Below are 26,070 nucleotides of genomic sequence, written 5' to 3'. Positions count from 1 at the left end.
TGGCTAGCCTGGACAGTGCATCAGCAGTTGCATTCTCGATCCTTGGAACTCGAACCATCTCGAACTTCTCAAACTCCTCGAACCTCGATTATGGTTTGTTGCCTATGGTCCTTGGCTGTAGCAATTTTTATTTATTTATTTTTTGAATTGGTCTTTGGCCACAGACACCTCTTTGCTCGAACCTCGAACTTCTACCATGGTTTGACGCCTATGGTCCTTGACTGTAGCCTTTTTATTTATTTATTTTTTGAATTGGTCTTTGGCCACATACACCTCTTTGCTCGAACCTCAAACCTCGAACCACGATCCTCGAACCTCGTCCATGCCCATGGCCTGTCGATCGTGGTCCTTAGCCATGGCCAAAGACCCCCTTTTTTATTTTTCTTTCTTCTCTCTTTTTTTCTTTGCTTTTGGGCAGCAAGAAATCTATTTGTAGGCGCAACGGATGAAGATCGATCCGCGACCTCTTTCTGGCGTGGTGCACCCGAGTGTGGGAGCGGTGCGGGGATTGTTGTTGATGGTGTAGGGAGTCACCACCTAGATCAGGGTCTAGGACCCACAAATGGTGCCCGTTCTTCAGAGAAGGGCGCTAATTAACACCAATGACTCAATGGATGGTCTGCTCCAGATCTCTGGGTAGGTGTCAAGTTACGGGCTGGGAAGGTGTTAGTCACCAGCAACCGCCCGACCGACGGCCGGTCTTCCTAGACCAAACTCTATTGTATATTGTTGTGTTATGCGTATTATGCACCTAATTAAACTATTTTATTTTTTGTGTTTTGATTATCTTTGTTGAAATTTATGGACCTAATTAGGCTAATTAAAATTAATGTTTTAATCCTAATTACTACCCCTAAGTTATGTGATTATGTAGAGCCAAAATGGCCAAAATGGCCAAAATTATGAAAATACCCCTAGAGGACCAAAATATGTACAAAGGCAAGAAATCACATTTAAATGCTGAAATGATTAAAACATGATTAATGGCATGCATGTGAATCATTAAAATATATACAATACTACAAAGTGGTAAAATTACCAAAATGCCCCTATTTTTGGCAAAAATGCAAATATGCATGAAAATACAAACTTATACTTAAAACATGCTTATGAAAGTTAAAACATGCAAATAAAGTGATAGAAACCTTTCCAGGGCCCTAAATATGATTTGGTCGTAAAATGACCAAAATACCCCTGAGGGCAGAAGTGACTTTTTATGCATGGTTATGATTCATGGTGGGCATGTATGCATATGAAAACATTCTAAAACAACTTAAAACAAAATTTAATGCTTAGAAATGTATTTTTTCTGATTTTCTTGGATTTTCACAACAAATAGAAAAATGACATCTACATCCCTAACATGGTAAGGAACACCTATGAAAATGATCAAACTTTCATGTCAGTGATTAATGATCCCATAAAATCAATCCTGATGAAATATGTATCCCATAATTTTTTTGTGAATTTTTATGCATTTGTACTATTTTTAATATTTTTTGAAATGCTAAAAAGAAGGGAAAACAAAGAAAAATATAAAATCCCCATCACAGATCCGAATTGGATCAAACCAGAGCCCAGACCCACTAATCAAAACATGATATTTAATATAGTCATAATGATTTTGTCCAAATCCCCACCTACAGGTTCAGATTTTACATAATCCGAAATCCTTCACAGGGGCAAAAATATCACGAAAATCGTGATTTGGAGCTTGAGAAAATTAATGGACATCAAGCACAGTGGGGAACATCTTCCCTAAAATTTTCAGAAATTTACCAATCTTGTGTTATTTTTGAAGATTTTTTAACTGAAAACAGCCTCTTTTAACTAAAGAAAATCAAAAGAAATACATAGAAACTAAATAAAGATATATAAAACCTACCCTTGAAGCGTGGAAGTGTCTGGGCTCAGTCTAGATATCCTTGGATGGCCGGAATTATCGTCGGAAGGCACCGAAAGCCACTCCAAGTGTGTTTTCTCCGAATGGCAAGAGTGGTGAACAAGGGGTATTTGAGGAATTTTATATGTCTATGGAAGAATGATATGGAGATGTCTCTGGAATGGATGGACAGAGGGGAGAACGAACTTCACAATGATAATTTTTTCATGAATTTTCTCCGTCCCTAAACCCTCCAAATGACCTGTTATTTATAGGGGAAAAACTGTTCGAGGAAAGGTCTCAAAGACCCCTGGGGCCTTAATGGCTAGGATAAGGAGTGATGGGCTGGCTTGCGTGTGGCCAGGCTTGCTGCGCAGCCTGGGCTTGCGTGTGCCTAGGCTTGCTGTGCAGCCTGGGCATGGGTGTGCCTAGGCCTGCTGGGCATGGGTGATGGGCCTTGTGTGGCTCAGCCTAAATGGTGGGGCTTTGTCCCCTGCCGATAGTCCTAGCTGGGTCGGGTCATGCTGGGTTGACCCGGTTCGGGTCAACTCAGTTTGTCCCATTTTTTTTTTTTTTAATTTTTTTTAATTTTTTATATATTCCTTTTAGAGATTCCATTTTAAAGGTCCACATTCAAACATCAATATCTTTTGATCCGAATGGCCGATTTTGATGCGCCACATATCGCCGCGAAGGTCTCAACATGTACTTTCCATACGTGTGGTAGATATGGTCAGATTTTACCTAAAAATGGCGCGGATATTGAGGAAAGCACGTAAATGGTGTTTCACACTGATCAAGGTCCAAATGATACCGGAATTACATGAAATTTTATGTGTAAGCACAATATGACCAAATAAAGTTATCCAAATGGTTTCAGGTCACATCGGGTGGCTTGGGTACTAAGAAACATGCCAGGGGCAAAATGGTCATTTTCATAAAAGTTACCCGATTTAGCCAAAACTTTTCGTGAAAGCTTAATATGACCAAATAAGGTCATCCAAAGTGTTTTGGGCCAAATCGGGCAGTCCAGATACCGAGAACCAGGCCAGGGGTAAGATAGTCATTTTGATAAAAAGGCGTCAGATTGGAGTGAAATTTCACATGTGGGCTTAAAATGGTTAAAAAAGTGGGGTAAGGGTACAAAAAGTGGGGTAAGGGTAAATTGGTAATTTTCTCCCATTTGGTCACCACGCAAGCCAGTCGAGCTTTAATCATCATCGCCGAGTCACACTTCCAAGGTGCCAAAATTCAGCGTCTACACTATTGCGCCAAGAAATCGTCGAGCTGTCCTGCGAGTGCCGTTACCTGCAAGTGGACCAAGGGGTCAACAGAGAGAACCGGTGTGGTTCCGGCCTAGGGCTCTCCGATGCCAAAATTAGATCTCCTGAGCAAACAGATGAATAGTGATTATTCAATATGAGTTTTTATGTCCCGCAATGGGGTTGTGTACGTTGCCTTTTATAGTAGTGTATGGCGGTGTGGAGAGTCCCAGTTTGATGGCGAGTGTGCTGTTGAGTGGATAGAGGCCCTGGGTAACGGGGCTCTATCCTGATTGGCCATCTCCCCACGGGAGGGAGTGTCCTGGTGGTATCAAGATCCTTGGCGGATAGACACCCGCGTGTGGTGATAACGTCATTGGTGCTTGAATCCGTCTGGGTGACGTGACTTCTAAGCGGTGGCCTAGAGTCCTGGTGGTGACATGAGTCTGTAGTGACACGATTGGGTCATAGACGAGTGGCCCCGGTGTCCATGTACATCACGTCTGTGTCCACGATGCTGCGCCTGGGTGCAGGCCGCGCCTGAGTGAGAGGTCGTGCCTGGGTGTAGGCCACACTTGGGTGCTGGCGGCCCCCGGGTGGGACCCCCGGTTGGTTCTCCTTGGTTCTGGAGCGGGTCACTCTGTGACGCGTGGCAGCCACTGATTGGTCCGGTGAATCTTGGATGTATCAGTACCAATGGACTCCCTTATTTAGTAATTTCACTAATTTGTGTATAAGGTTTTTTTTTTTTGATAAGGCTAATTTGTGTATAAAAGAGTTCTAAAGGGCTGGATCTAGGACTATGCACCGCCAATGTACTGGAAAGAATCTCAGTGTGACTCGTTACTTATTTTTTTGGGTTTTTTATAATTATCACCCCAAAAACTTTCATATCTACTATTACTCCTCCCAAAAAACTTTCAAACAACTGCTACCCTCCCCTGTTGTATACTAATCAGTAAGTGACTCCCACCGTTACAGACCCATAACGGAGGGGGTTAGTAGTGATACTGTGCCGTTGTTATGGAATTTCTAGGACCAAAATGCCCTTCATATAACCCTAGGTCCATGTAAATAGACCCTTTTACCCTTTTGATTAAAAGGATTCTTCTTTCTTCTTCTTCTCTTCTTCTTCTTCTTCTTCTTCTTCTTCTTCTTCTTCTCTGCAATCCCGCCTCATTGTCGATAACATCGCTGACTTCGCTGCCAAACCCAACGCTAGAATTGTGAAGGGTTAACAGAAACCCGTATCCATAGTGGTTTTATCGCTTGTCTTTGCAACTTTGAGGAAATTGCAGTGCAGTAATCTTTTAGGTTGTTTTGCAAGTGAGAACCCAACTCCCACTGGAGATTCAACGAATAACAAATTTGCTTCTACAGCATCAAAAATAGAAAAGAATCTGAAGATTCTAGTATGATAAATCCCCATTATAAAAGAAATACAAAATTTGGAAGAAAAAACCCTAATGCGAGACCTCTGTACTTCTGCAAGGACAAAATGAACTCAAGTCCAACTCCAATTCTTTTAACACGAATAGGGCCCAATTCAACAGCAACACCATATCCTATTGATGAACAACCAGGACCTAATACATAAAAGTGGAAATACAGAGGAAAGAAAAGGGTATTAAATAGTAGAAGGAAACAGGAATGGATGAATTAATGAATTATAAAGGAAGGAGAAGGAGAAGAAGAAAAATAAGAGGAAATGGGGGTAGGTGATTGATTGATTGATTGCTAAGCCCTACCTCTATTAAGCCCGAGAAGGAGAGGGCTCTTGGATGGTTGAGATTGAGCTTCAAAAACCTAGTAGAACAGAGCTTGGATGGACGGTGATGTAGCCTGAGAGTGTGAGATGGGTGGGTTTGAGGGCTGCCTGGGAGAAGAGTAATCCTATCAGATTGTTGGGTTGCAGGTGGTGGGTTGGTGTAGGTTTGCTATGAAGCATTAATGCCTATAACAAAGAATGACTCAAATCCAATAATAAACCCAAACAGTGAGAATAGAAAGAAGAGAGGCGATGTCGTTGAGGCTTCGAAGCAGGGTGAGCAGGGCAGCCGTAGTGAGGGAATTTTAGTTATACGCTTGAGGGGTTTTTAGGCCATTGGATTTTATGTGTTTTAATTGATTTGAGAACAAAGGCGGTGGCAGCGGTGGTAGTGGTGGTGGTGGTGGTGGAGGAAAGATTGAAATGGGTGATTTAGGTTGAAGATGATGTAAAAGGGTATCATTGTAATTCTATTTGTGGTGAAATATACTGAATTATATTTCACTTTGGACGAAGGGCATTTTGGTCTTAGAAATTCCGTGACAACGATACAGTATCACTACTAATCCCTTCTGTTACGGGTCTGTAACGGTGGGGTCATTTAGTGATTAGTATGCATCAGGGGGAGGAAAGCAGTTGTTTGAAAGTTTTTGGGAGAATAATTATAGATATAAAAGTTTTTGGGATAGTAATCGTAAAAAACCCTTTTTTTTTTTTTTTGTCAAAGGTGTGACTCGTTACTTGAGACTAGAAAACAATGTCAGCTCCCTCCAACTGTCACTCTCTCATGAGACGGGCAACCCGCGAATTCAGAAACTTCACGGGCTTCAGGGACAGAATGGCACTGAAAATAATCACATAGATCGATAGAGACTTCGCCGCTCCTCTTCCATTCAATCCCAAAAGAGGTTTGATCGACACGTTACTTTTGTTAGTTCGCCAACAGAAGCCCACTTGAGGATTCATTTTGTTTCTTCCTCCAAACGAATCGGCATTTGTGCATAGACGAAAAAATATCTCACTTTTAATTCCATAAAGGGAGAAAAATACGATTTATTTCAGCTGGGTTTTACCTCAGCTTGCTTTGTTTCCTTCAGAAACCGTGGTTTCTTACTAGTTTTCTGTCCATTCAGTTCTTCAAGCTGTTCATTTTGTTTTGTCAGAGAATGGTCAATAGTTGGTTGGTTTCTCATTATAATTGATTTATATCAATCTCTTGGTCAGATATTCGTCATATCTAGAAAGTAGGCTTCTGTTGCAGTTGCAATTGGTTTGGTACCTTCACTTTAGATTCCGCTTCAAAATTTTGATCTAATTTCAGTTGGATTTTGCCAGATTTGATACATATACATTTTTTTTTTTTGGATACGTGGATTTGATAGTTTTCATCTGGGTGTAGTTCATTTTCTGCAAAAATGGTGAATCTGGGTGTGTTGTCGGGGAAGAAGTCCTTTAAAACGGTGAATTTGAGCTTCAGATTACCTTACTACACTCAATGGGGTCAGAGCTTGCTAGTCTGCGGCTCCGAACCTGTGCTTGGTTCATGGAATGTGAAGAAGGGTCTGCTTTTGAGCCCTTTTCAAGAAGGTGGGGAGCTCATATGGAGCGGAAGAATAGGGGTTCCAAGCGGGTTCGGATGTGAGTACAGTTATTATTTGGTGGACGATAATAGAAATGTTCTGAGATGCGAGGATGGAAAGAAACGCCCATTGAAACTTCCTGAAGGGATTGACGGTGGAGAGGTGGTGGAGCTTCGTGATCTCTGGCAGGTCCAGTTCTCATCTTCTTTATTTGTCCTTTTCTCTCCCCCTCCCACACACACATATTACTTGTTTGTTAATTGTAATCTTCTTCAGAAATTCTGCGCCTTCCCTAACACTGTAGAGCAGATTCGATGCTCATTTCTTGTCCTGATTCTGGAAGCCTTTAAAGATATATAATCGAACTTTATTTTGCTTTTAAATTAGCCGTTGATTCCTGTTGTCAGCTACGTCTAGGAAATTGGTTTCGCCGCAGTTCTGGTACCCTTTGGATATTAGTAGCAGGAACACTTAATAAATCATATTGAAGTTTAGTGTGAACTGATTTTAGAATTCTCTCTTCTGTTTCTTGCATTATGTTTGTGTTTGGGCTCTCTGATAAAGTTTTAATGATCTCATTACACATGCACTAGAAGAAGATGAAGTGACAAAAGGAAAGTGGGCAAGGAACTCATCTGTTCATGTTACTGGAAGTCAGTAAGATATAAATAAATGAACTCCATTTTACATTCAAATAGCAATTGATTTATGTGGTGGTCAGCTACAACTAGGAAAATGAAATTGGTTCCGTCTGCAGTGCTGGTAACTTTGGATATTAATTGCAGGAGTACTAGATCATATCAGGTCTAGTGTGGACTGAATTTAGAGTAATCTCTTCTGTTTCTTGCATTGGATTCTCTGTTTGTGCTTCTGATGGATTTTAAATGATTCTCATTACACATGCATTGGAAGAAGATGAAGAAAGAGAGAGAGGGACCAGGAACTCATCTGTTAATTCTTGCACAATCGTATAGGGATATTAATTTCATGTTGGTGATCAAAGTGCAACATGGTTAAGAATTTTCATCTGCTTTAAAGAATTGAATATATGTGTGTGTGAAAGATAGGTCATAGTTCTTGCTAATAAAGAGAAGTACTAAAGATTGTAATACTTAAGATGTGTCAGGTAGCTATTTTTAGATTCTTTAATCAGCAGGGTAGATTGTTTATGCTTTCTGCAATTAAAAGGGTTGCTTGGAGAAGAAAAATGATCTGGAGGTACCTGGGAACATAGCTTAAGTGATGGATAAAAGGTGATCCAGGAGGTTGTAAATGTTATGCTTCTTGGATTAACCTGGGATGCTTTTGGGTGAAGTGGTTCTAAGGTCATTGCACTGTGGTGGGCGTTGAGAGACCCTGAGATTTTCAGTCCCCTCATATACCTATGAGTCCCTCCACCCAATAGTTCGAGCATTTGGATTGGATATTTACATCGTAATAGAGCGGGTTTTCTCTAGTCCTGGTGCAGTGTTCTAGACCTGTCTCCATTCATCTGTGCACGTGTACACAGTTTTGTCCAACCTACATGTGAGGGGGAGTGTTGGGAATAGTCCCATATCTCCTGAGATCTTCTGTCTCCTCATATACCTGTGAGTCCCTCCACCCAATAGTTCAAGCTTTTAGATTGGATACAGTGGGATGGAAACTGCCTTTGACGGGTGAGTCAGAGTAGCTACAACACCAGTTGTGAAGTCGTTAGCCATGGAATGCTCTAGCCTCTAGACATGGCTGAAAGTGTTTTGCCTTTAACCACCGTACACCTTCATCTTCTTCCACAAAATCATGCCAAGATAAATTGGTGCCTCTGGTTTTTGATTCAATTGTTAACTTTTAAAAGGTAATCGTTCTCCTTATCAGGGTTTAAAGTATCGGTCCTTATCGTATCGTATCGGCCAATTTGTATCGGTATCGATTGGCACCGATACGCCTCTTTTTTTTTTCTTTCTAAATACTATATTGAATCATATCAAATTGTATTGGCCGATACAGGACGACACGATCGATACTTATCGATACCATCGATACGATTGATAAATGGATTCGTGGGTACATTAATACGTATCGATATGTATCGGCCGATACGGCTCGATACATTCCGATACATACTGATACCATTGATACAGTCGATACATTCCATAAAAAAGCCCTTTTCACTCACAGACTCAATACAACTATTGTTCTGACGTAAAAATGGAGGAAAACTCTCAACCTAAAGTCTAACATCTTGCATTTAATCTTGGTTTTTCACACTTTTGGACTTCAAAACGAATCAAAGAGTGCTACAACATCATCCAACACTCTTCATGGCTATATACTATTACAACATGTAAGAACCTCATCTTTCATAACAATTTTAATTTAATGCAATTGTCTGGTTATACATTATTCTCTATTTTAGTGTTTATGCATGACACTTGTTACATATTACTTATTTATATTGTTTTTTGTTCCAAAAGTGTTTTTCCATATGTATCTTGACCATTTCCATGCGTATCTTCTATACGTATCTCTGATATGATACGATATGATACGATACGATACAATACGATACATCTCTTAAAATCATCTGACCGATACGATACACGCTACCGATACTTTAAACCTTGCTCCTTATTGTAAAATGCATATCTGAGGCATTCTGATATTTTTGTCTCTTTGAAATTTTAACATATTTTATTCATGACAAAAAGAAACATATTAGTAAGTTTGCTATTTCTTATATGATGAGCAACAACTAGTCGTCATGTTTCTTATTTGTTGGGACTTGCTACATCAATACTCATGGGTGGCTCCATGTGATAGAGGAACCCATACCCCATTGCACTGGTTAAGCTTTAGCCCAAAACAAGTAGGGGGAGTTCCTTGTAATGAGTGTTTTAAAGGGACATTTGGGATACTGGTCTGGATGCTCGGGACACCTGCTGGTTGTCACCGCTGGTTGTCCGTGCTGTCCCACCATTTTTGGGCAGTTAGGATGATGTCATATGGTGTCTGGGTTGAGAAAAACATCTGGTTGCTCCTATGATCGACCTGAATCAGAAAGAGATTTTAAAAACACTGGTAATAATTAAAAAATGCGTTCAAACTTGACATATATAGAAATGCCACTTAGTTCCATTTTAGTGAAATGGAATTTTTGTAATTTTATGAAGGGAGAACGTTCTCTGTGGGGGAGCGCAGGGGCCATGCGAGTGCACTGGCATCTCGAGGGGCGGAATTTCCGCCTTTCATGGGGGCGGGGTGGTCATTTTGCCCCCCACTGTGTCTAGGCGTGGCCTGCGCCCCCCCCTCCCAACAGAGAACATTTTCCCTTTTATGAAACTTCAAACTTCGCTTTTTACCCCTCCAGTCCTTGATTCTAGCTGAAATTTGGCCAGTAAGATGGGTGCTGGGTTCTGTATTAGATGCATTCAACCTTGCCCATCCAAGTCGGCCACATGCAAGGTATGACAACCTTTTGTTGATAAGTGTAACATCAACGTCGTTTTATTTGTAAGAGCCCTTCTTTTATATGTTTTCCATCTATATGCGCAAGTTTTTTTTTTTTTTTTGATAAAAAATGACTAGTATTATTACAGTTGATTTTTTCTTAATGCGGTTGAGTTGAATCGAATTTCCTTTAATTGATGGAATTTATACATTATAACATCGCTATTCTGTACTTGGTTTCTGTAAGCAGCCTGCTTCAGAAACTCTCTTTTTCAGAAGTGCTTTCAAGAATGTCATATTTCAAGATAGTTGGGATTTGGATTCAGAAACACTCCTTTTACCCTTCCAGAAGAACCTTGAACCAGGAGGTATATCTCTGTTAAAGCTTTTTAAGTTTTCGTTTCCATGTCTTTAATTCTACTTGAAGACTTGTACTTTGATGATTTCATTTGGTGGATGATTTGGTTTTTGTAATTGCTTATTGATATAAACAGATTCTGTTCTCGTTCATTTTAAAATTAGCTGCCCAAAGATAGAAAAAGGCACATCAGTAAGTCCCTTGTCACCAATTCAGTTGTTTCAATTTTCATTGTCATATACTATGATATTTTTGACATGCATACTTTGATAATTTATGGATCCTTTTACATAGTTTTTGTAATTTGAACTCTTCCTTTGGCACATTTTGGTAGGTTTATGTGATAGGTAGCTCCCCCCGGTTAGGACAGTGGAAAATTAAAGATGGACTTAAACTTTGCTATGCTGGTGAATCGTTTTGGCAAGCGGATTGTGAGATACAGAAGGATGAATTCCCAATAAAATATCCTTTTGGTTTACTTCATTCTACATTTTAGATATGATATTGGTTATGCTCTCTCTCTCTCTCTCTCTCTCTCTTGGTTTGCCTTAACCATAGTTTCACATATAGGTACTGTCAAAATAGCCAGACAGGAAATACTTCACTGGAAATGGGTTCAAATCGGGAGCTCTCTGTTGGCTCAAAAATTCCACCAAGATACATTTGCCTATCTGATGGTGTCTTTCGGGTAAACTAAAGAATGAAATCAAATATTTGAAAGAAATAAACCACAAATTTTCATGGAATAGTGTCAAGTAGGCTCTAACCATCTTTCAGGAAATGCCATGGAGGGGTGCTGGCGTTGCAATTCCAATGTTTTCTGTCAGGTCAGAAGATGATCTTGGAGTTGGAGAATTTCTTGACTTGAAGTTGCTTGTTGACTGGGCAGTTGAGTCAGGGTTCCATTTGGTTCAACTTTTGCCAATCAATGATACATCTGTGCATGGAATGTGGTGGGACTCATATCCTTACAGGTATAGTGTTCTCCAAGAAATTTATGTAACTGAAATCCATGTTTTCTGCTCTGGTTTGGTTACATATTCATTTTTCCCCCTAAGAAAATGAAAGGAAATCTCCATATTTTCTGCTCTGGTTTGGTTACATATTCATTTTTCCCCCTAAGGAAATCGAAAGGAAATCTTTAATCATAAGATATTCATTTGTCCTTTTAATTTGTTATAACAGTTAGATACTAATTTAATGTTTATGAGGCATCTCTAATCAAGATTCTTATGATCAGATAGTTACTCTTGCTGTTGAGTTTTATGGGCTTCCCCCCCTCCTGATAAGACAGTATGATTTTATTTAAGGGGAAGCCCTGGACAAGCTATTTACTAGATTAAAAATAAAAAATATAAATCAATTAATGAACCTTTCCCAATCTCTGCATATATCCTGTACAGAGTTGTTTTGAATTCTTTATGAGAATAAAACCGAAAAAATACTAAACCTTGGCCTTGGCTCCCGCCCTTTTCAGTTGGTTCCATCTGATTACTATAAACCAATTTATTCTTTCCTTCCAGATAGACTATAAAATTGGTGGTGGGAGAAGCAATCAATTTTTTTTAAGGATTTTGAGATCCATTTGTACCACTCCAGCCCTTGAAGGACTCTTGGAGGTTTCCTCGTGTTCTCCATTGTACCCCTAATAGGGGCAGACTTACTAAAACAGCAAGTAGTCAACCCAACCCACAAGTAGGATTGTGGGATATAAATTCCAGCAATATAAGAGGACTGATGGGTAAGGAACCAGGAATCAGATTAAGCCCAAGTTCTGGTCGAATGGACTGCTAGGGTAGAGGAATAGTACCCCAAAGTTTGATGGTGATCCAAGGGCTGAATCGATGGTTGTTGTAACAAGAACACTTATTTGAGAACCAGAACCGAGAAAGAGGAGAAGAAGAGGTTAGGAGAGATGGTGAAGAGAAGAGAACTGTCGAATATGACAGTCTCCCTCACCTTTTATCTATTTATACTCAATTGTTACATTAAAGGGGGGAACCCCTAATCATATTAGGACTAACTCCTAATCAGATTAGGACTCCAAATTACAATAGGAAAATAGAAAAAGAACTTAGCACTAAACTATGGAACTCCTAGGTGTGAGTCGGCTTCCCATTGTTTGGTGTGGGGTTGGGGGACTGCCTCTAAGGTGTGGTCATTTTTTTCTCGTCTGCTTGAGGTGGAGGACGTTCCTCTTCAGGGAGTGACGGAGAAGATACTTGTCTGGCAGGGGCATGCTAATGGTAAGAGCAGGAGCGGGTTTATTACTGGACTGCTTCCCTCCTTTATTGTTTGGGAGCTGTGGAAAGAACGAAATAATAGAAGGTATGGAGAAAAATCTTGTCCGGCGAGTTCGATTGTAGAAGCCATTAGACGTTGGATTGGTGAGGTTTCTTCCTATTCTATGTGTGCAAAAGGCCCATCTTTGAAGAAATCTCTCATCCTTAGCTACTTTGGTATTTCGCATCATCCCCCCATTAGGAGGCAGCCTAAACCTGTGTACTGGTGTCCCCCCTTTGATATGGTGAAGCTTAATGTTGATGGCGCCTTCAAAGGGAACCCGGGTATGGGTGGTGGCGGGGGTATCATTAGGGATAACGAGGGCGTGGTTATTGCTGCGTTTTCAAAGTTTTATGGGGAGTGTACAAACTCCATTGCCGAGCTTAGGGCTTTGGGCGATGGGCTGAAGCTTTGCGCCAGGCTGGATGTGACAGGTGTCGTGGTCAATTCGGATTCGATGGCTACAATTCAAAGCATTGCCAAGGGAAGGTGTGGGTGTTGGAAGGTCTGGTATTGGTTCCAGGAAACAGCGGAGCTGGTAAGATTGTTAAAACCTTTGATTTCTTTTACGTTCAGAGAAGGTAACAAAGCAGCGGACTGGTTGGCGAACTTGGCATGCGACGCGGCGGTGGATGCGGAATTTCAAGGGGAGGATAATCTTCCTTTTGGCCTTCGGAGAATAACACGTGAGAATGCTATTGGTTTGCCGGTCTTAAGGAAATAGCTTGTACAGGCTGGGTGGGGTAGTGAGTCTCTTGGTTTTGAGTGGTGGAGTGTCAATCTTGTCTATATTGGGTTGGGGTAAGGCGGGCATGTGCCCCCATTGTAATTATTATTCTTTTGGATGACATTAATAAAATTTTAGGGGCTGGCCCGGGTCCCAGAGAATATTCGGGTGAAAAAAATAAACTTAGCACTAAACTAGGAAACTAGAACTAGAAACTCCAACTAGGACTAGGAATATAACTTAACACAAAATAGGAGAGACTCTTAAGGAGGGGAATCTTGACTAGAATAAGAGAATATTCTAATAGAGATTTATCCTTCTCCTAGGAACTTGATATACTTCAACACTCCCCCTCAAGCTGGAGCTTACAAATCACCTAGACCCGGAACAACTCCGACGAAACGCAGGTCCAAACAACGGCTCTGTAAACATATCACCTAGTTGATTGGTAGCAAAGACAAATTGAGTAGCAATTAACTTCTTTATAACAACATCCAGAACAAGTGACAATCAACCTCAATGTGCTTGGTTCTCTCATGAAATACAGGATTACCGGCAATATAGATAGCGACTTGATTATCACAAAAAATCTGTATAGATTGAGTGATGGGAAATCCCAACTCCTGGAGTAAAGATTTTACCCACATCAACTCAGTTGTACTATGTGCCGTCACTTGGTATTCAGCTTCAGCACTCGATCGAGCAATGGTGGTTTGTTTCTTGCTTTTCCAGGTGACCAAATTACCACCCAAAAAGGTACAATAACCAGTAGTAGAACTCCGATCACCATCACCACTAGCCTAATCAGCATTAGAAAACCCAACCAGATTAGCATTCTGATTAGGTCGATAAATAAGACCTTTACCAGGAGCACTTTTTAGATATCGGAACACACGGAAAGCAACATCCTAGTGAAAATTCTTTGGACATTGCATAGATTGACTAATAACTCCAACGAAAAAGGATATATCTGGACGAGTGACAGTAAGATAAATAAGTTTTCCAACTAATCTTCGATACCGATAAAAAATCCTCACTCTCAATGGACCCAAGTTTTTGATGGGGGTCCATGGGAGTATCTATTGGTTTGGAAGCAAGTATTCCAGTGTCAGTCAGAAGATCATGGACATATTTTCTTTGAGATAAACTAACACCTTTCTTGCTTCGCAAAACTTCAACACCAAGGAAATATTTGAGAACACCCAAGTCTTTCATCTGAAAATGCTAATGAAGATATGATTTAACTTGAGCAATACCAGAAGCATCATTACCAGAAATAATGATGTCATCCACATAGACTATCATTACCACCACTATTGAACTCTGACGGCGAACAAAACCAGAATGGTCAGAAGAGCACTGTGAGAATCCAACTTGAGTGACAATGATGTCATCCACATAGACTACCATTACCACCACTTTTGAACTCTGTCGGCGAACAAAATCAGAATGGTCAGAATAACACTGTGAGAACCCAACTTGAGTGACAATGGAGCTGAACTTAAATTGCCTTACGAAGCTTGCAAACCTTGATAGAATTCTCCCCCTGAGCAACATACGCTAGAGGTTGCTCTATATAAACCTCCTCTTGAAGATCCCCATAGAGGAAGGCATTTTATATCCATTTGATACAAGGACCAATCAAAATTAACAGCCAGAGAAATAAGTATACGAACAGAATTCAGACAAGCAATCGGAGAGAAAGTCTCAAAGTAATCTATACCATATGTTTGAGTATAGCCTTTAGCGACCAAGCGGGCTTTAAGCCGCTCAACAAAGCCATCTAGATTGTATTTGATAGTATAAACCCATTGATACTTAACAAAATCCTTCCTAAGAGGTAATGAAACCAGAGTTTAAGTATTTCAAGATAATAAAGCATCCATCTCGGTATCCATGGGAGCCTTCCAACCAGGGTGAGAGAATGCCTCATGATGGGTTTTAGGTATAAAATTAGTAGATAAAACAGAAGCAAGTGGGTGATAGTGGGAAGGAAGATGAGAAATAAAAACAAACTGTTCAATAGGATAAACAATTAAAGATTTGTGGGGTTTTTGAGTACAAGAATGAGTACGTTTACAGATAGCAATGGGTAGGTTGATGAAGCCCTCAACATCAGAGTCAGATTGAGTGTCAGGATGATCGGCATCCGCTGTAATAGATGGCAAGACTGGAATAGCAGAAGCAGGGTGAGATGGACCAGGTTCAGTGGTGGGGACAGTGGAGGCTGGTAGAGGAGTAGTGGTAGATGGTAAGGTCGGTGGTCCACAGCGACGACAGTGATAGACTTACATTGGTGAGGGGATGGCAATGGTGACAGGTATTGGTGGACCTAGAAGATCATCATTGTTAATTGTGGATGGTACAGAAGTACGAGAAAAATAAGGAGTATTTTCAAAAAATTTGACGTCAGCACTGATAAACTATTTACTAGAAATGGGATCAAAACATTTATATCCTTTTTGAGTACGAGTTAACTAAGAAAGATACATTCAATAGATCGAGGGGACAGTTTATCAATGGTGGGGTGAAGAATGTGAACGAAACACACGCAACCAAAAACACTTGGTGGAGAAGGAAATAAAAGGACTTAGGATAAAGAATAGAAAAGGGAACTTTATTATTTAAAACTAAGGACGGCATACGATTAATAAGATAACAGGCAGTAAGGACAGCATCACATAAAAAACGTTGAGGGACATTCATTTGAAGCATAATAGATTGGACAACTTCTAGTAAGTGCCAATTTTTGCGTTCGACCACTCCAATTTTGTTGTGGAGTGTATGAGCAACTGGTTTGGTGAATAATATCATGGGTGAGGCAAAAATCAGAAATCTCAGTTTGAGTGTACTCAAGAGCATTATCAGAACGAAATTTTTTTTATCGATGTGCCAAATTGATTTTGTATTTCTTGATATAAATTTTGAAATACAGTAGGAAATTGAGTTCGGTCCTTCAACAAATAAACCCCAGTGGAAAGGGAATAATCGTCCACAAAACTAGCACAATAAGAAAATCCTAATCTATTATGGATTCGACACGGACCCCAAATGTCAGAATAAATTAAAAAAAACAATGAAGAACTTCTAGGTATTGTATGAGTAGAAAAAGAGGCGCGATGATGTTTGCCCAATGCACAAGCCTTATAGTCAAGATGAGATGTGGACTTGCAACTAGGAACCATTAATTGGAGTTTATGTAGAGAGGGGTGACCAAGGCGTAGATGCCATTGCATGGTAGAATGGTATGGTAGTAGATATAGCAATAGTGGAAGGTCCGGTGCCATCTAGATAATACAACCCATCATGCTCAAGCCCTCCACCAATTATCTTCTTTGTGTGAAGGTCCTGAAAAACACAATAAGAATGATAGAAAGTTACCGACCAGTTAAGAGACTTAAGGCTTAAAGGTAATTTAGGAACATGAAGAACAGAAGAGAAGGTTATGGAGGATGTTGGAGAGACAGTTCCATGAGCAGCTACCTGAGTAGAGGATCCGTTAGCAAGGATAACATTGGAAAAGGTTTGAACATGATTTATGGAAGAGAATAAACTTGCCTTACCAGTCATGTGTTTCATACCAGTTATGTAACATGAAGCATCTGAATCAATAAGCCATGAAGTAGAAGGATAAAAAGCAGAGTTACCATTATAGGCTAAAGTGGCGGTAGAGGTGGAGGCAGATGCAACTTCAAGTTGTTGGAGGCTTTTGACTAGCTGGTTGTAATTATAACGAGACACAAATGATGAAGTTGTAGTACTCTGGGTCATTTCACTGGTAGGTTTCTCAGTAGTAGTGTCAGTCATGGCAGCATTGGCTAGTTCATTCGCCCAGTCAGGTTTTCCATGCTTGGCCAAATAGGTATCTACTGTATGGTTTGGTTTGCCACAATAAGAGCACTGGCGGGAAGATTTGTCAACATTTTGATGGCTTGGACCTCGTCTACTAGTGCCACGGCCACGGCCACGGCCATGACCACGACCACATTCTCGTCCACGACTTGTAAGTTGCAACAAAGGCTGAGGTGTCCTTGGGTGCATTGTCAAACTTGGATGGATTAGCCATACGGTAATATAAAAAAAAATTTCATTGAGAGAAGGAACCTTCTCCCCTGTGAGCAACTGACTCTTCACAGATTGGTAATCAGGATGTAGTCCAGCAAGGAATTTTGCAACATGAAACTCAGCTCTTTGTTGTTTTAATTGATCCAGATTGGTAGTCAAAGGCTGATGTATTTGCAGTTCTTCAACCATGCCCTTATAACTGGCAAAATACTTCTTCAAGGTTTTATCTCCTTGTTGGAAGGTAAAGAGTTTCTCATAGTGATCATATATACGGGAGATATTCCTTTCTTGAGAGAAGCTTTCACATAAGTCATTCCAGACATCCTTAGAAAGTGTGTGAAACAGCACATTGGAGGCAATAACAAGTTCAACACTGTTTCATAACCATATCTTGATAATAGAATTTTCACGCATCTACTCATCATGGGCTATGCTTGTAGTAGGGTCTTTAGGATCACGATCAGGAGGATCATTTGTAATGTATTGCAGTTCGCTCTAGGCGTGTATGTAGGTTTGCGCCAGTTAAAGTGTGGTCTTTAATAAGGTTAGTATAATTGATTTGGGAAGACATTGTAGCAAATTTACACGATGTACAAAATAACGAATTAGCACGATCTAATACCATTGAAAGGAAGGGGCGAATCTGATATCAATGGTCACTCACACCTTAAATTTCCCTCCAAGCTTTGAGGTATGCATTGGAACAAACTAACCCTTATGCACATGACTTAGCCTATCAGAGTTCACATACATGTTGGTTGAGTGGACTATTCTGTCCGTCATGTAGATTTCCAATGATTTTTGGCCACCTGAGTGTCATGTCCATTCCTATCGGCTAACACACTCTTAAGTCAAGTGCATACCTTCTGTCTTAGAGTGAATCATGGCATCGTGGGTTTAATGCCCACTATAGCAATGTATCTCCCACTGACCATATCCTCTACCTATCACATAGGAGTTGAATGCAGATCATCTTATTAAACTACCGAAGCATTATCCTATCGGCATCTACAAGAGTAGGTCAACAGGATTTCTACACCCACCGACTAAGGGAGACCATGGGAATCCCACCAATTAGGGTTTCCCATATCGCACTTGCTTTAAAAAGAGGAAAAACGGGAATGCATACAATCATCACTATAATATGGTCATCTATCCATCCATCACATGAAAATAAAAGGAACTAGTGGTTATGGGATTACATCTACAATCAACATGAGTTCGCATCCAATACGAATTCACTTTGATTGTATGATGGGTGGAAGTAATCATAGCTTCAAATTTCACTTCCAAACAATATTATTAATGTAATAATGCAAATGTAAATGCAATTAAAATTACATCCTCCATAACTATTACAATTCACAAGGAAATAATCAAAAGGCCTTGAACTCTTCAAGAAAGCAATCACATCCTCCAATCTTCTCTCGATCAGCATCATCGAACAGGCATCGATCCATGATCACGATCAAATAAAATTAAAATCTAATCCTATTTATTACATTCTCTTTAAATAAATAAAACTCAGGAAATCAGCCCACCAATTGGACTGCCTGAGGGGAATTACAACTTTTACATAAAGAGAGAAGGAGGAAAGAAAGAAAGGAGAAAATTACAAACATCACCACATGCATGCCATGCCATCCACATAATTCATCTCATGATTAATTTTAAATCCCATAACCACCATGCACATTATGTATTTGTTCCTTTCAATTTTATTCCATTAATGTGGGAAAATAACAATTATAAAAACCACATGTCCAATTTACTAACTTCTAGTAAATACTTATGTCATCGTACAACACATGTACATCTCATGTACAAAAATGTTCCATGCCTATCAAACAAGATCTTAACATTAAATCAAATTTAGCATTAAAGAATTTGTCATGCACTTATCTCCATAAGGGTTTTTAAAACCCAACATAAAAGAACAACTCCATAACACTACTTGAGCTCGTTCAGGCTCTACTTAGTGAAGGCTCAAGAGATTTAAGTGCTTCTAGCCTTTTTCACTTTAGTGAAAGGGCAAACAGGTAAATACACCAGTGGGGTTTGAAAAAAAAAAAAAAAAAACTCTACCTCCTTCCTTGCCCATGACTGCAACTTTTGCAGTTTTTTTTATTTTTTGTTTTTGTTTTATTAGCAGTCGGTCATGCCATGACCTGCTGCTGCCGGCCAAGTCCAGCAGCAGCCGGCCATGGCCAGCCGCACATGGAGAAAGAAAGACGGTTACAGGGGTCTAGATCCTGATTCCAACACATGCGGGCTTGGGCTTGTGTGAACCAAGTAGTCATGTTTCATAAAACACTGTTCATGCCATGATTGCTTTATTTATTTAAGTGTATGTATGACCATTGTTTCGTAAACAGTGTACAAACCCCAAAAATTCAGTCTAGGTTTGAAATTTGAATAGGGTTGTAGCTTCTCTGGTGCATGAAAGCACCATGTGTTGCGGACTTGTGGGTGGGCCTGCTGGCCTCCCTGCACCTTGGTCTTTTTCTTTTAGTGAAATAAAAATTAATGGATCAAATGCACAATGCCGAAATAAATTCGAAGGACTCCCATACGGAAGCGAGGCTCTGATGCCACTGTTAGAATCGCAGGTACGATTCAGCGGAAGCGAATTGGAATCGTTACAATCGATGGGATAAACTGTTGGAATAGGGTAGTAAGGTGCTGGAAAAGATAGCAAAGGGAGCTCCAATGGTGGAAGGTCAGCCTTCTATGATAATAAGATTCTGATCTCCAAAGAATTCTGGGAAACTCCAAATTGCAGAGATGGTTCCAGCAGTTTTTAATGGAAAAAAATAGATATACTGGAGGAGGGCAGCAACTAAATCATTGGATATTGTATTTACCTCATTAGTGCTGTCCCCTTACAAGGATGAGAAGAAAAAAAACAGAAGAAGGAGAAGCCGAGAAAAAGAGAAGAAGGGAGAGATCGATTGAAGAGATGGAGTAGGGTTTTTTCTCGTTTTCTAACCTAGATCAGACCTGCTCTGATACCATGTTGGTAGAATCATGGGCTAGAAAAGAGAGAATGAGAGAATAATTGCTTAGACTCATTGATAGGTAAGCCCCTCTATTTATAATAGAGAGGAAAGTTACAAGAGACTGAAATAGGCGATGTGGGACTAAAACCCACATAGCTGACTTAAACTTAATAACATAAAAACTACCCTAAAAGGACCAGAATATCCCTACGGTATTCTGGAGTACATATTCCAACACTCCCCCTCAAGCTGGATTATACAAATAAGTAAAGAAAGAAGATCTAACTTGAACTAAAGAAAAAAAGAACTCCATAATAATGCTAACATAGACCATTCAAATTTCATAACGAAACTTAGGGTTTCGAAATTTACTTGAAACTTCACAAACGTAAAGCCTCCATGCAATCTTAGCCCTTTCGCAATGAGTCCCACGCACACGTACAATTTTGCGTTCCCTTGAATGGAAGGTCCTCTACAATCAATTGGGTTTTTGCCAAAAGCCTGATCACAGACTGGTAAAAAAGGAAACTGGAGATGGAAAACCAATGTAATGTGATGAGAGCCTGTAGCAGGGTTTTTCACAATGTATCTTTATATAGTGCAAAACCCTAGTATTAAGTGATGGGGTAATTACCAAATTACCCCTGAGTTTTCTTAGTGGGAATTGGACTCCGATTCATAATCGAATTCCTTTTCCAACATTTTTTTATAGGACTCAGCCCAGTCCATGGAAGAATCAAGATCCTCTCATAATCCTCCCACTCAAGACATGAATAAAGTAGTGATGGGCCTACTTCTGGCCCACAATGGTGGACCAAAAGGTGGGCCTGTAAGTCTGGCTGCTGGCTGATTGGACTGGGCTTGATGGGCTGGCTGGACCATCTTGTCTTATTCTTTAATTGGTCTACATCACTATGACTATCCTGTTTGTTTTAGTGCTTATCTACACCACCACCCGCACCTCATTTGGCAAAAAATTGCTTACTTCTGAAGCATACATCGAATAATTGAGAAGATGATGAAATATTATGGGCTTTCTAGTATGCCTGTTTTTCATTGGTCATGGTTTTTCATGGACTTCAATTCACATGGAAATCAAAGTTACATTATTAAATATCAATTTGTAAGCTCAATCATTTTTCTCTGCTCCATAATTTCTGTCTTGCAGTTCTCTCTCTGTATTTGCCTTGCATCCATTATATCTGAGAGTACAGGCGCTTTCAGAAAATGTACCTGGGGATATTAAGGTGATTATATTTTTTGTCTCATGGTTAATTATAAAGAACTTGTGCTTTTTATTTCAGTTTAATCCCAAAAATCTGCATAATTCTAAATCTTTTTTCTCCCTCTTTTTCTGTGGATTTCTTACACCTTGAGGACTGACTCTTGAATCACTCGTCTGTTTGCAGAAAGAGATCTTGAAGGCAAAAGAACAGCTTGATGGAAAGGTAATGCTGTCTAGCCCATGCCATCGTTGAAAGGCTTAGAAGCTCACTGGTTACTTAATTTTGTGCCATATTTCAAATCTTATAATGGAATAATTGTTGGAAACACTTCCAATGAAATATTTGAATTTGTAAATGCCTTTTGCCTTCCTCAAATTTGATGATTTTCAAGATTGGAGAGATATTGTGAAACCTGTTTTGTGGATGCTTCGGAGCAAATCAATTGATCAACCAATCAAAGAACTAGAGAAGCTTTATCTTGACTATTTCCTGTGTCGTTATCCTATCTACAGCCATATCTGTTAGACGTGGTAATAGGAAAATGGGAAGTAGTTTTCTGTCCGGGAGTGTGGCCTACGCCAGCACTCCCATGTGTCTATCTTTCTCCTCCTTAAAACAAGGGGGCAGAGGTGTCTTTTCATATAGGGAAGAGAGAGATAGACTCATGGGAGTGCTGGCGTAGGCCACACTCCCGGACAGAGTTCTTTTTCTCTAGGAAAATATACCTTCAGTATTTTAGTTTTCCCTACTTTGTTTTGTTTGGATTCATTTAGCTGACCCCATTAAATTGGGATAAGGCTGAGTTTATTGTTGTTGTTGCGTCTCTTTTGCGATACTTCATTTAAGGCACAGAGATGTACAAGAATCTCCAACAAAGGACCAGGCTTGAATTAGAAGACAAATGTGGAATCTTCTCTTTGCTCATGCCTGCAAGAAAACTAATTTGGTTATTTGGTGAAACATTAACACTTTTGATACTAGGGGAAGTTTTTTTGGTCTCCTGATAATGTTTGCAAAGGTGAGCAGACTTCATGAAGTTTCAACACAGATGACTCCACATTGGGGTGTTCCATGATATAGGGGACCCCTCACTCCTCTTATTGGTTGAATTTGAACCCTAGATGAGCATTCTATGTACGTTAAAAGTGCATCAAAGTTGTAGAATATTATAATTGAAAGTTGTGGTAAAAACTTTCAATTATTTTATTCCCTATTAGATACTTACTGTGCTGAAACTTGACCATTAACTTCAATGCATGATCTTTAGAAAATGGACGGATGGACCCACCCATGTCTACTGGTACTTACGAGTTACTACATGACACCTAGTGAACGTTGCAAAGCTCACCAACCTTTTGTGAACATGATGATTATTGATTACCCGACTATCTAATGTCTATTTCATTCATCCATGTTTGTAGTAATGGTTTATTCAGTGTTGCACTTGTGCAGGATGTTGATTATGAAGCAACCATGGCTACTAAACTTTCAATAGCCAAGAAGATATTCACCTTAGAGAAGGACTCTGTACTTACTTCCAGTTCCTTTGAGAAATTTTTCTCTGAGAATGAAGTAAGTCCCTCTTTATGCCATTATCAGAGTATTCTAACCAAGATCATCTTTTGCATTTAAATCCCTTAACAGTTTCAGTTTATATTCTATTTCACAGCGGTTGTATTACTGTTAAAAAATCAATTTTTTGTTTAATTCTTTCAATTTTTTTTTGTATGACCTGTTTATGGCTTTTAATACTTCATTCATCCTCTATTAATGTAGGAAACAGATTTCCTAACGTAGGAATAGCCGAATGGAGATTCCAATTTCCAACTTCTCTTTTGGACAACAATATAACACTCCCAAATGGAATACGAATGATAGAATTTGACTAGTATTCAGAATAACTAATTAGAATCCAGATAACATTCGGAAAGACTAACAGAAATCTCAGAAATTAGATACAGGTATGGTTTTGGAAAAGAACTTCAATATCTTAAAAAAGTGTTGATCAGACAGATATTAAATCAAAGCTGCAAGTCCAGATGGACTAATCAGACCTTGTTCCACAATCAAAATTGATTCAATTATTTAGCTTGGTGTGAATTAAGCCTAACAGGGATCTGGACAAAATATCAAGGCAAGGTTGCAATTGACGGTAAAACTAGTATCATAACTGTAAATTGATAGTTATTTGATTGAATCAACTGAAAAATAGAATACAGAATCTTAGAGAAATACAACAGATCATAGATTAAAAGAGAACTCAAGTTTCAGATGAAGATATACACAGAATTTGCAGAGTGAAATTCAGAGTAGAATTTAAGCTACTTTTGAAAACTTATATCCAAGGTTTAAAGTATCGGAATCAGGTATCGTATCGGAAGGGTGATGTTAAGAGACATATCATATCATATCGGAGATACATATCAACAACAACCATAACCTTATCCCAACTAAATGGGGTCGGCTACATGGATCCGATAGATGCTATGACAGTAATGGAAATAAGAGAAATAAAAGGAGTAAAAGGGAGTTAGAAGAAAATAAGTAAAGGTATAAGTCGAAGCAGTAGTCAAAGCAGCATCCTGGGAACAATCCCCTACAAGGGGTCGGCTATACGGGTCTTTGTCCTCCAAACAACTCTATCTGCGGTCATACTAGGATCGAGCCCTACCACATGCATCTCCTTTCTTACCACTTCTCCAATAGTCATTTTAGGTCTGCCCCTACCTCTTTTAGCTCCGTCAAGCTGAATCGGAGATACATATCGTCTGCTACAAATAACGCATGGAAATGGTCAAGATACACATGAAAATACACTTTTGGACCAAAAAAATAATATAAATAAGCTATATATAACATGTATCATGCATAAACACTAGAATGGAGAACAACGTATAACGAGACAATACTTTCATCGATTTGAGTACAAATCCTTGCAAATGATCAAGTTTGATGCATCAATTTAGTTTTACCTAAATCTATTGATTTATAGCTAAAAGTAGGATTAAAAACCATGATTTAAACACAAAGATCAAGTTTTTTTGAAACCTAAGTTTATGTTCTCTGGGTAGCCCACTGAGTAAGAAGTCAAGGGTTGGAAAATTACTTTTTAGAAAGGATCGCTGACGAAAGAAAAAAGAAACCAGAAACTCCTGCGTCGCCGCTGAGGAGCGGCCTGGCCTCACGGCTAGGCGGCTGCTCCCCCCTCTCGCCCTTCCTTTCTTCCTCCTTTCCCCTTCTTCTTTGACTCCTCTCCTTTCCTTTCTTCCTCCTCTTTCTTCCCTTCTTTGGATTTTTGAGCTTGGTCTCCTCGTTTGGTCCCGCGAAGTGCTAGTAGTCTAGCCCTGCTTGCTTTCTCTCTCTCTCTCGCTAGACGTTCTTCATCACCGGAGCTCTCAGTTGCCGCTCGTCGCCAGCCCCTTGGACTGCAGCTGCTTGGCCGCAAGCTCTTCTCGGTCAGTCTTCTGTCTGATTCGCCTGACTCGTTCGGCTAACGTCGTGCTTCTTCCAGCTGTATAGTCTACAATCTGCAACCTATGCTCGGCCGGCAGCCGCTTCACTGTTGCCCTCTGCAAGGCCAGTGCTTCTCCGATGTGGCTGTCACTTCGCTTGGCCTGCTTCAAGCTTGGCCGTGGTCCTCCACAAGGCCAACGCCCCTCTGTAGCGGCTGTTTCTTTGGCTCCGATGATGCTCCGTTTTGTCTCGGCGGCTGGTCCATGATGAGATGAGATAGTTAGCTTAGGGTTTGTGGTTTCCTACATGGAAATGACTTGGATGCCCCTCTCTTTTAGTTGGGCTTCTAAGCTCTTGTGGGCTTTTGCATTTTCTTGTGGGCTTTATGTTTCTTGGCTTTCTTTTCTGGGTTTTGCCATTTGGGCTTTGGATTTTATAGGCTTAGCCTCCTCTCAGGTGGGCCTTGTAATTTGTTTGTGGCCTTGTGCCCTTATACGCTCTCTCTCTCCCCCCCCCTTTTCTTTTCCTTTGGTAATGAATTAATTATTTATTCACCAAAAAAAAAAAAAAGTTTACGTTCTCCTCCAAAAAGGCCTGGGCCCGGTATTCTTGTGGAAGTAAAGTGGATTGCCAAGACAGTCAAGGGAGATTCAATTGGATGTATTGCTAAGTTGGCTTTTTGTGCGACGATTGCTCACATTTGGATGGAAAGAAATTTCCGTCTTTTCAGAAATAAATCGAAGACTATGCCTTGTCTTATCAGAGATATTAAGGAAATGTCGAAGAAATGTGTAGAGCGGATATTCATAAGGGGTCGAAATCTTCGAGGAATATGTTTTTAACTAAAAAATGGGGAGTGCATCCTATGTGGGTTGAGAGGAGTAATGTTTCGGTGAGATGATTGTTATGGGGAGTCTCTGAAACCTACCTTTTTTTGTGAAATCTCCTTCAATCTCAGATCTCAAAAACAAAATCATAGTCTGATAGTCACAAAGGCCTTTAATGGCCGTATCGACATGTATTGGTTGGTATCGACTG

At 39.9% G+C, this 26,070-nt stretch overlaps 1 protein-coding gene across 1 annotated transcript in view; it reads left to right on the top strand.

Moving 5' to 3' along the window:
- Nucleotides 1–6,166: 6,166 nt before the first annotated feature.
- Nucleotides 6,167–26,070, top strand: part of LOC122670935 (4-alpha-glucanotransferase DPE2) — a 63,356-nt gene continuing 43,452 nt past the window's right edge. The window contains exons 1-10 of the mRNA XM_043867979.1: nt 6,167–6,246; nt 6,285–6,681; nt 10,172–10,289; nt 10,416–10,471; nt 10,614–10,741; nt 10,844–10,967; nt 11,057–11,253; nt 21,522–21,600; nt 21,763–21,801; nt 23,032–23,151. Of these exons, the coding sequence (XP_043723914.1) occupies nt 6,328–6,681; nt 10,172–10,289; nt 10,416–10,471; nt 10,614–10,741; nt 10,844–10,967; nt 11,057–11,253; nt 21,522–21,600; nt 21,763–21,801; nt 23,032–23,151 (1,215 nt within the window). The 5' untranslated portion in view covers nt 6,167–6,246; nt 6,285–6,327. The remainder of the gene's footprint in view (nt 6,247–6,284; nt 6,682–10,171; nt 10,290–10,415; nt 10,472–10,613; nt 10,742–10,843; nt 10,968–11,056; nt 11,254–21,521; nt 21,601–21,762; nt 21,802–23,031; nt 23,152–26,070) is intronic.

This window comes from Telopea speciosissima, chromosome 8, assembly GCF_018873765.1.
Source record: "Telopea speciosissima isolate NSW1024214 ecotype Mountain lineage chromosome 8, Tspe_v1, whole genome shotgun sequence".
Classification (NCBI taxonomy): Eukaryota; Viridiplantae; Streptophyta; class Magnoliopsida; order Proteales; family Proteaceae; genus Telopea; species Telopea speciosissima.
This window is presented reverse-complemented; position numbering and strand designations above follow the sequence as displayed.